Genomic DNA, 10,902 nt, shown 5'->3' on the forward strand with positions numbered 1-10,902 from the left:
TTCCCCCTTTCTTACATAAAGGTAGTATACTACCCACACTGGCTTGGGCCTTGAAAAGAGGGGTATTTCATTTTCAAAATGCTACTGACTTCATATAATCATAATATCCACTTCTGTGTTCCATCTAGTTTATTGGTAAAAGTGAACACAAGTCAAGGCTTTACAAGTATTTTGCTCAGATGTGCAGAAAGGACTAGCTCTCCTGCCTAGAATGGTGAAGGAAAGCACAGCCAGCCCCTTGGGCTCAGGCTGACTCTCGGTGTTTCTTTGGAGAGTGTTGCTTAGTAACAGTTGCAGGGGACACACATAGACAGGGGATGAAAGAAGGATGAAGGAGATGAGGGAGGGTGCGTTTGTTTCCTAGCATGCCCCATGAGTGGGAGCAGTGGGAAAAATCTTTAGATCTTTTAACCACCAAAATCATGCCTGCCTACTGCAATCAACAATCTAAAGTAAAATAAAGAAATCAAGAAATTAAGTGAAAAGTCAATCTCAATCCCACTTCCCCAAAGTAAGGATCATTAACAGTTGGGGCAGTAGTTTGCCCCATTTTACAGGGGATTAACATGGAGGCAATGGGCAAGGAAGCGTTTTTCTGGGGTCCTAACAGACACCCACTGGGAAATCGGGATTGGGGGTTACTCAAGGCTGGGCTGCTCACGGGTCCTGAGAAGAGGGCAGTGCAGGGAGCTGGGGAACAGGGAGAGGGGGCTGGTTCCTGTGAGCAAGTAGCATCTGTTGCCTATTATCGGAGCAGAAATCCTAGCACTTCTGCTCACTGATTCTCATTACTGGAGTTGCCAGGGGAAACAGCAGTCAAGCCCGGGCTACTCCACTTTACTCACATTAGAGAAGAGCAGTGAACACGGCTTCGGTGGTGGGTGTCGGTCCCCGTGGTCAGCAGGTCCCTCCCAGCACTGACCCAGGACCATTGGCCTGCACACACCTCTCTGTGCTGCAGCAGAAGGACCTTACCCCTCCCCAGCGGGAACAGATATAGTGGTGGGCTTGGCCAGGTGCCATGTGATGCACACTTAAGCAGACTAAAGGAATATACATCAAGTCTAAACAGCAAAGACGCGCCCATGCAAAGTGACAAGTCCACCACAGAACTAAGAATGCTTTAGCTCTTTGTGAGGAATGTTCCAGGCCCATTCTCATGTGGCCTCTCAGAGCGGGCAGAAAGGTTGAGGCTGTCTTTCCCAACGGCATGTTCCCCTACTCTCAGTCCACTCCAGGCTGCCTTCTCTCGCTTCCCATGTTTGCCACATTGTGGTGTCCACATCTGTTCTTAGCCCTTGTACAACTCTGAACAAGGACAGTCTTTAGTTGTTGTTCACACAGGTGTGGGCCAGGCTGCAGTGCAGTGATGCCATCTCCACTCACTGCGACCTCTGCCTCAAGGACTCAAGCGATCTTCCTACCTCTATCCCTCGTAGCCGGAACCACAGGCATGCACCACAATGCCTAGCTAATTTTTTTTTTTTTGCAGAGACAGGGTTTCACCATGTTGCCCAGGCTGGTCTCAAACTCCTGGTCTCAAGCGACCTGCCTGCCTTGGCCTCCCAAAGTGCTAGGATGACAGGCGTGAGCCATTGTGCTGGGCCAAGATGGTCTGCCTAGGACAGACCCAGGCCTCACAGGGCACTGAGAGGAGCATTCAGCAAATCCTTAGTGAAAAGGCTGTGCTAACCCCCAATGCCAGCTCTTACAGGGGTATCTGGATGCTTTCCTGGTGGCTTGGACACCTGATGAGACTAGAATGCAAGCTCTAGTGCCTCTGTCTGGGGCCTGACACATTGGGGGCTCTCTTGACCACCTCAGGGAGTTGCCAGCCCTCACTGACTGCCAGCAGCTCTGGCCCCAAGGCTCATCAGCCCTGTGAGAAGGTGGGCAGCTGGGAGGGGGAAGTCCTGGGTACTTCCTGACCTCCCCAGACAGGCCTGAGGTCTTGGGGAGAGATGACTGGAAACTTTCTCCAAGGAATGGCCCTCTCCTCCTCTCCCTGAGGACGGCCCAGGGCCTCAGCCACCCTCATTCCCATCTGGCCCTGATCATACCTTACTGAAGTTCAGAAGGGAAGGGCAGCAGTGATCGGCAGGTGAGGACACACCTCAGCCAGGGTGACCCCATGCACCAAGACATAAGACAGGGCCTGGCAGTTAGTAGGTCGTCAGTAAATGTATGTTGGTATATTTAGGTCTGGGGAAAGGGGTGGCCTTGCAGGGGATGGAGGAGAGGAAAATGTGGGGAACAATCTCTTGTCATCTAGGAGGACTTGCCAGCAGGCCTAGCACAGAGAGGATAGGATTTGGCATCAGATACCGATTTGAATCCTGGCACTACTTCTTAGCTAATTAAAACTTGGGCAGCTTATTTCATTTTTAAAACATTATTGTGTATGATTTACATGCCATAAAATTCACCCATTTTAAGTGTACAATTCAATGACCATATGTACGGAGTTGTGCAAACCATCACTGTGATCTTATTTTACATCATTGCCATGGCTCCAACAGAAACTCTGCGCTCTTCCCATTGCCACCACAGTCCCTGGCAACCTCTATTTCTGTCGCTATAGATTTGCAATTTTTGGACATTTCATATAAATGGAATCATGTAATACATGGCCTTTTGTGACTGGCTTCTTTTACTCAACATGTCTTACAGGTTCATGTGTTTCTACTCTTATCTCTTTTACTGCTGAGTATTCCATTGTGTGGGTGTAACACATTTACCCATTCACCAGCTGATGACCAATTGGGTTATTTCTACCTTGGGGCTACTTAATAGTACTGTCATGAACATTCACAAGCAAGTCTTTCTCTTCAGTGTATGACTTTGAGTGAAATTGCTGAGTCATTTGGTAACTCTTTTTTTTAAGAGGTAGGCTCTTGCTATGTTGCCCAGGCTAGATTTGAACTCCTGGGCTCAGGCCATCCTCCCTTCTCAGCCTCCCGAGTAGGTGGGACTACAGGCGTGCACTACCACACCCAGCTTATTTAATCTTTTGAGGAAGTGCCAGACTGTTTCCCAAAGTGGCTGCATCATTATACATCCCCACCAGCAACGCACAAGGGTTCCAATTTCTCCACATGCTTGCCAACATTTGCTATATATTTTTTAAACCAAGAACAGTCATACTTGTGGGTGTGAAGTGGTATCTCATTGGACTTTGATTTGTATTTCCCTAATAACTATTTTAAGATTGAGCATCTTTTCATGTGCTTTTTCACCATTTGTTTATCTTCTTTGGTGAAATGTCTGTTCAAATCTTTTTGGGCAACTTGTATTTAACCTCTTTGAGCCTCACAAAAGGGGGAAAAAAAAAATTATATCCAGCTCCTAAGGCCATGAGATTGTATGTGAAGTGTCTGCAAGGTGCCTGCCACATACTGGGGGCTTTAAATGAGTTTTTAGTATTGCATTTGCTGTGTCGGCCCAGAAGAAGGACTTCCCATGTGCTCTCAGTTTTGGAGTTAGAACGGGGGCTGCCCTGACTCAGTGGAATGGAACAAGGCTCTCCTCTCTTCTCAGCAGGGGGGTAAAGGAAGAACACCATTTACACAAAGGAGCCATGGTGTTCCAGATGTTCTGTTGAGCACTGCCACACGGTCTCATTTAACACCCACCACAACCTTTTGATGAAGCATGGGCTCCGTATTTATAAGGGATGAAACCCTGAGATCAGAGAAATTCGGTAACTTCTCCAGGGCTGTGGAGTAGAAAGCAGGAGAATCTAAGATTTGAACCCAGAGCTGATGCTGATGCCAATGCCCATGCCTTTTCTTTTTTTTTTTTGTTTTTGAGATTGAGTCTTGCTCTTTTGCTAGGGTAGAGTACAGTACGGTGGCACAATCTTGGCTCACTGCAACCTCTACCTCCCAGGTTTAAGCAATTCTCCTGCCTCAGCCTCCCGAGGAGCTGAGATTACAGGTACACACCACCACGCCTGGCTAATTTTTGTATTTGTAGTAGAGACGGGGTTTCACCATGTGGGCCAGGATGGTCTCGATCTCTTGACCTCATGATATGCCCACCTTGGTCTCCCAAAGTGCTGGGATTACAGGCATGAGCCACTGTGCCCAGCCTCCCACGCCTTTTCAAACAGCCCTGCTGCACAGGCACGGAGCTCCTGGGAACAAGTACCAGGCACACGCCGGCCTGCCTAGAGAAACACTGGATGTCTGACTGTGTGAATGGCATGCCCAGCTACTTCTGGGAAGCTGCAGAATTGATAGCTAAGAACACAGACAGTCCCACCACTGACCAGTAGTACAACTAGGGGTAAGTTGCTTATCCCTCTAGGCCTCGACATCATCTTTTTTTTTTTTTGAGATGGAGTCTCGCTCTGTCACCTGGGCTGGAGTGCAGTGGCGTGATCTCAGCTCACTGCAAGCCCCGCCTCCCAGGTTCACGCCATTCTCCTGCCTCAGCCTCCCAAGTAGCTGTGACTACAGGTACCCACCACCACGCCCGGCGAATTTTTTTTTTTTTTTGGTATTTTTAGTACAGACGGGGTTTCACTGTGTTAGCCAGGACGTTCTCCATTTCCTGACCTCGTGATACGCCTGCCTTGGCCTCCCAAAGTATTGGGATTATACGCGTGAGCCACCATGCCCAGCCAGCCTCGACATCTTCTATAAGGTGAGAAAAGAACAGTTCTTCCTTCAGAGGGCAGCTGTGAGGATCAAATGCTCAGCAGTGCCTGCCCCATAGCGAAGCAGATGGCTTTCCCCTTTATTCCGGGCTGCTGACCCACAACTCATGCAGCCCACTTGGCTCTTCCCTGCCATTAGCTTTGGCTCATTCTAGAACACCACCTTGATCCAGACCAAGGGCCTGGCCCCTTATTCCTCTCATCCCTACTTCTAGCCCTTGGACAGTGCTCTTGCAGAGAAGCGGCGAGAACCTCACAAGGGCGTCGAGTTCTCCAGGATGATTACTTAAGATTAAGCCTAACAAAAGCAAGATATTTAAAAACAAACTTTATTAAAGCAGTTAAACTTAGCATTAAATGGTACACTCTTTAAATGGTACACCTATGAAGCAAGAGTTAAATATAAACACAGTCTAATCCTGTATACTTGTGATTGTGACAATCTTAAGTTGCTCCCTTCTTTCCCATTTACCAATTCAGAGAAAAGCCCCTTTCCTATTTTCTCTCTCACCACTTTGCCTTGGCATCAAACCAACCCTGCCTTGGGCTTTAGCTGCAGATCCTCCCCAGCCCTTCCTCCCAGCTGGGCTGACTCCAGTCCCAGCCCCAGCCTCCGCCAACTGAGTGGGGTATGCAGGGTTGTGTCTGGCTTCCAGCATCTATCACCCCTTCAGAGCATCTTCCAACATGGCACAGGAGAGGAAGCTCGCACTGCTTGGTCTGAACAGATTTAAGGAGGTTTCATCACAAAGCCCTGAAAACTACCTGAGCCTGCTTTCTCCTTGCAAAGGTGAGGAGGAGCAATGGAGGGGGTGGGGCAGGGGCTCTCAACTGAGGGCTCTAAATCACAGAGGGGGTAGATGCTGCCTTAGTCCTTCTTGCCACCCAGGGCCAGGCTTCTTGTAAGGAGCTTCCCTGGGCTGGAGGGGGTCAGTGTGGAGACTGTGGGGGATTCCAGCTTCACTCTGTCTAGGAGTGTCTTCTTAAGGGCAGCTGGGGAGATCTTTTCTTGGTCGGCCATGGACTGTAGCTCTCTGCAGACAAAACCCCAGAAGGACTGAAGGAAGGCAATAAACACTGGGGCCAGAGCTTTGAGTCTCCACTATCCACACAACCCTCAAGCTTGTTGATCTGACACCACCAAAAATTAGAGCCCCAAGACAAACACTTCCCAACTAGTACTTCTAAGAAGTACTAGTTAACTAAGTATGGGTTTGTCTTATTTATCTTGTTTGATCTGAGCTAGACACACAGCCCCAAGTGGTATCTGTGATCATATGGGGACAGTGACAGGGTTTGGAGTCATAGACTCAAATTAGAATCCTGTCTCCATCACTTTTTAGCTGTTTGACCTTGGGAAAATTGTCTCTGAGCCTCAACTTCCCATCTATAAGTCAAAGTTAATCCTGGCTATCTGAAATGCAGTAAGAATTAAGTGAAGTAAGGCTTGCAAACTCTTAGGTAAACAAAATCTACTAAGTTGTGGTTATTAACAGAGCACAGACTCCAGCACTGCTAAATGGGACCCAAGACAGCAGGTTCTGCCAATGGTGCTCAACCCAGCCCAGGGACCAACTAGGAGTGAAGGGCCTGGGACAGAGGTCGGCGGGATGGACTCACCGTGTTCGGATACAGGAGGCCTCAACTGCATTGATGAGCAGAGAGCGGAAGCCCCCACTCTCCAGAAAGTGCAGGGCGTGGATGGTGGCTCCCCCAGGGGAGCAGACATTGTCCTTGAGCTGGCATGGATGCTGCTCGGAGTCCAGCAGCATCTTGGCAGCTCCCTATGCGGAAGGGCACATTAGGAGAAAGCTGTCGGTGTACTTTGGAACAGGCTTCCCCACACCCACTGCTCCTGCCCAACTGCTACCCCAGTTTCCCAACCAACTCCCACCCCAGCTCAGTGACGCACAAGAGCCCCCATTCCACACCCTGGTCCTGAACATGCGGGGGAAAGATACTGACCAGCAAGGCCTGGGCCCCGAGTTGGACTGCCAGGCGCCGTGGCAAACCCATCTTCACCCCACCATCAGCCAATGCATCCAGAGCCATGAATGCCTGTGGAGACACTCACTAAGACCCAGGCCAAAGGCACTGAAGGACCTTTCCCAAGGTCTGCTTTCTGATGACTGGAACTAGCTCCAAGGGTCAGCATCCTGTACCAGCCAGCTGTGCCCAAGAGGTGGGCGCCACCCCCAGTCCAAGCCCGCCTGCCAGCCCAACTTGCTGCCTGGGTTCCTGGAAGGCTGAGTGAGCAAATGAGGGCCTCACATAGGCAGGCCCGCTGCCACTGAGCCCCGTGACGGCATCGATGAGGTCCTCTTCCACCTCAGTGCAGAAGCCCACGCTGCTCATGAGCTGCTCCAGGAGCTGCCCATCCTCCACCAGGGCATGGGTGCCCGTGGCGTACACTGTAGCGCCTTCCCGCACTACCACAGGTGTGTTGGTCATGCAGCGAATCACTTTGGGGGCTGGCTGGAACGCCATCAGCTTCTAGGGTGAGGGAGAGAGCCGAGTGAGTGGCCAGGGCACAGCTCCCATCAGCACCCACCCATTAGCTGCCATTCCTGGGTCAACCCTCCCCTCACACAAGGGGCATCAGGGCTGAGATGGGCACCTTCTCCACAGAGCTGATGGTGACACCAGCTGCACAGGAGACCACGATGTGTCTGGCTTGTACGTCGGCCCCAATCTCATCCAGAATGAAGGGGATGATATGTGGCTTCACGGCCAGAAACAGGACATCGCTGTGCTTCACTGTCTCCTTGTTGCTGCGTGTCAGGTTCACACCCATCTTCTGCAAGAGGAAACTCCCAGCTCACAGTGCTGGAGCAGCCTGGCTATGCCAAGGCCTCCCAGGGAGCAGCTGAACCCCTGCCAAACCCATTCTGCCAGATGCAGTCTGGAATTCTTAGCTGCATGCCCTCAGGGTTCTGCCCCTGTCCCAAATGATATAGTTTCCTATTGTTGCTACTGGACAAGTAAGCACAGGCTTGGAGAGGATGACAAGCTTCTCCATGGTAACCACGAAGTGGCTGCCCTTCTTCCCTGACAATCTTCTGACATCTAAGGCACTCCTCTGCTAGGTAAGAAGGCCCTACGATAAAAAGTGACAGGGCAAAGGGAAATGCTAATACCTGGTCATCAGAAGAACAGCTGAGTCAGGCCCCATCCTAACTCTGGCCGCTTGTTCGTGGGGAACGCACAGTCTCCACGCGGTCCAGGGCTAGGCTGGAAGTCATCCATTCCTCTATGACTCCAAACTGAGAAGACCCTCCAGTGCTAGGGACATCAGCCCACACGAGGCACAGACACTGCCTGTCACCTGCCTCATCAACCATCCTCTCCCACAGAGCATAGGTTTTGGGTAAAGACTTGGAATATGTTTTGGAGAGCAGAACAACCAACTCACCAGATTCTTCCCAATATGCTCATTCACAACTCAGAATAACAGCAAAGTGGCCACTGTTGTAAAATGAGGAAACAGCCTCAAAGTGGCTGAGTACTTTAAGGTCATACAACTAGTCTATTAAGAAAAATGGCTAAGGGTGCTCACCCCTGTAATCCCAGCACTTTGGGAGGCTGAGGCGGGCAGATCATTTGAGGCCAGGAGTTTGAGACCAGCCTGGCCAACAGTATTCTCTACTAAAAATACAAAAATTAGCCGAGCGTGGTGGGTGTCTGTAATCCCAGCTACTTGGGAGGCTGAGGTGGGAGGATCGCTTGAACTCGGGAGGCAGAGGCTGCAGTGAACTGAGATTGCGCCACTGCACTCCAACCTGGGCGACAGAGTAAGACCCTGTCTGAAAAAAAATTTTTTTAAATGAGTGTTTATTGGGTACCTACTATGTGCCAGGTGCTTTCATCATACAATTACCTCAGTTGATCCTCTACCACTCCAGTGTCTGGATCTGACCCCCAGTATGTCTGCTTTGGTGTTCCCACCACACTGAGCTGCCCAAGAGAAGGTGGAAAGCTTGTGATGTTCCTGGAGTGAATGTCACCGCCGGCCAAAGACTAGCACTTGGGCGCAGGGACGGACGGACTCACTTCATCTCAGGTCATCCTTTTCCAGGGCCTCCACCCGCTTCCCACTCCGCCCCACTCCACCTACCCTGAGCGCCGACACCGTGGGCAGGTTCATTTCCGGAGAGCTGGCTATTATCTTGTGAGCCGACAGGATACCTGCAGCAGACAGAGCTTTTTAACTAGGGGTCGTGGTCCAGCCCGTTATCACGCTTTCCCTGGCTCTAAAACCCAGAGCCGCCCTAACAGTGCCAGTCTCCCTCTCCCCATCAACCCTCTACGAGGACAGAAGAAGCACTTGCTGCTCAACCAGAGTCTCATCTACCCCACTGGACGCAAACTCCCCTTTCATTCTCTCATGCCAGTGGGACGGAGGTCCGCTCGGGCCTCGGGACCGCCCGCAAAGCCGCCTCCCGCCTCCACGCACTTGCCTGCGGCCGTGAAGCCCCGCGCCAGAGCATAGGCCAGCTGGCCGGCTCCGATGATGCCCACGCTCATGGTTCGCGGCTCACACCTCCTGGCAGCCGCAGGAACCCCCTCAGCGCGGGCCCGGAAATAACCCTAGGGGAAGGGCGGACAGCGCAGAGGCCAACGGGCGGCCCGCCGAGGGCGGGCAAGCTAACAGCGGTTTCCGGGATGGTGCAACACTGGACTCCTCCAGCAGGTATCTCTCGGGCTACAGATGGCGCCTTAAGCCATGTGGCCCCGCCCCGCCAGACTACCAGTCCGCGGCCAGGATCTCGGGGTGGGCCAATCCGCGGCCGCGCACGGGCCGCGTATCCGCCTCTTCCGCTCGCAATTGGGGGGGCGGAACTCCGGGCTCTAGTCCCGGAAGCTCCTGTGGCAGCTGGGCGTGAGCTTCGGGCGCCGGCCGGCCCAGGGACGCCAGACACCACACCCCAAGGCTGAGGTCGTTGTTCCTAAGCCACCTCGGGCTCAGGGCTGAGGCCCGACCCAGGGCTGGCTAATATTATTTCTGGCGCTGGCCATCAGATGCCCCTCATGGCCCAGAGGAATTCTCCAGGTTGCCGATTTGCGGGGATGAACGAGGCCCTCCTGGCGTAGGTTCAGACAGGGTGGCGGAGAGGCGGCACTAGGGTGGTCAGCCACGGCTTATTCACTTGAACTTGGGTGGTTGCCGCGAATTTGTCCAAACTAGATACAAGAAGGACAAGTTCGAGTCTTCGACTCTTTGCCGTCAGCCCCTTGCTGTCACTTGCCTTTTTTTTTTTTTTTTATTGAGACGGAGTTTCACTCTTGTTACCCAGGCTGGAGTGCAGTGGCCGGATCTCAGCTCACTGCAAGCTCCGCCTCCTGGGTTCAAGCGATTCTCCTGCCTCAGCCTCCCAAGTAGCTGGGACTACAGGCGCCTGCCACCACGCCTGGCTAATTTTTTGTATTTTTATTACAGATGAGGTTTCACCATGTTGGCCAGGCTGGTCTTGAACTCCTGACCTCGTGATCCACCCGCCTCGGCCTCCCAGAGTGCTGGGATTACAGATGTGAGCCACCGTTCCCGGCCTTCAATTTTTTAAAGTTTTGTTCATACTATTGGGATAAAATCTTTGCCTGACTCATTATTTTCTTAATGTGACTCCCAGAAGTGAGATTTGTAAGGTCCAGTGGTTTGGGGCTTTAAGAGCTCTCATAGCTGCTATGTTGCGACATCACCTAATGGTTACCAGCATAAAGCTCTGAAACCAGAAACCCAGCAGTTCAAACTGGCTGAAGGAAAAGGGGGACTTCTGTACAGTGCTTGGGAGAGGCACAGGGGCGCTCACAGACCAGAACGGGCACCTACAGAGTGCAGGACCTCAGGAATGGAACTAGAACACTGTGCTGCCAGCACTTCTCTTCTCCTTGTCTCATTTCTGTTTGCCTGCATTTGGCCTCCCTTTTGTTATAGAGGAGTCTTTGTCAGGTAGTGAGGAAGTTCGGGGTCTACCCTCCTTCACAGCTTCCTAATGCTACCTGCTCCTCTGCAGGATACTCACCCTCCCCATAGTCTGCCAGGGCACTGCAGGGCCCTTTGCTTTTCCTGGCTGTGGGGAGCACTGGATCTGACCTCCAATCCAGGAGGTTGTGCTGAAGCTGAATGTGTGCTTTGGAGTGGGGTGGGCGGACACTTGTATCTCACTCCTTTCCGACCCCTCACAAAAACCCATCCCTTACCTGGTTGCCTTGCCTTGATATCTCGCTTCCGCTTCCAGGAGCCA

The 10,902-nt window shown here is 51.9% G+C and overlaps 1 protein-coding gene across 4 annotated transcripts; it reads right to left on the reverse strand.

The window, feature by feature from the left end:
- Window positions 1-4,971: 4,971 nt before the first annotated feature.
- Window positions 4,972-9,414, reverse strand: PYCR2 (pyrroline-5-carboxylate reductase family, member 2). 4 transcript variants are annotated; one of them, XM_011948945.1, is made up of 7 exons: window positions 9,118-9,414; window positions 8,775-8,845; window positions 7,278-7,457; window positions 6,932-7,153; window positions 6,626-6,718; window positions 6,281-6,444; window positions 4,972-5,694 (listed from the first exon to the last, which is right to left on the reverse strand). In XM_011948945.1, exons 1-7 carry the CDS (start codon window positions 9,182-9,184, stop codon window positions 5,529-5,531), a joined length of 963 nt encoding a protein of 320 aa, XP_011804335.1. In that variant the 5' UTR covers window positions 9,185-9,414; the 3' UTR covers window positions 4,972-5,528. The 4 variants fall into 4 exon arrangements, with proteins under 4 accessions (XP_011804335.1, XP_011804338.1, XP_011804339.1 ...); XM_011948948.1 differs by having other exon boundaries at window positions 6,277-6,444; XM_011948949.1 differs by lacking the exon at window positions 6,932-7,153.
- Between the last annotated feature and the right edge of the window lie 1,488 nt (window positions 9,415-10,902).

The sequence above is a fragment of the Colobus angolensis genome, unplaced genomic scaffold (assembly GCF_000951035.1).
Source record: "Colobus angolensis palliatus isolate OR3802 unplaced genomic scaffold, Cang.pa_1.0 Scaffold288, whole genome shotgun sequence".
Taxonomy (NCBI): domain Eukaryota; kingdom Metazoa; phylum Chordata; class Mammalia; order Primates; family Cercopithecidae; genus Colobus; species Colobus angolensis.

What these genes read in the sequence shown, in the direction of transcription:
- PYCR2 (XM_011948945.1), bottom strand. Translation starts at nt 9,184, where the DNA reads ATGAGCGTGGGCATCATCGGAGCCGGCCAGCTGGCCTATGCTCTGGCG. An exon ending in GCGGGGCTTCACGGCCGCAG is followed by an intron (nt 8,846 to 9,117) that starts GCAAGTGCGTGG and finishes TGTCTGCTGCAG; the next exon opens with GTATCCTGTCGGCTCACAAG. An exon ending in TCGGGGCCCAGGCCTTGCTG is followed by an intron (nt 6,445 to 6,625) that starts GTCAGTATCTTT and finishes CCTTCCGCATAG; the next exon opens with GGAGCTGCCAAGATGCTGCT.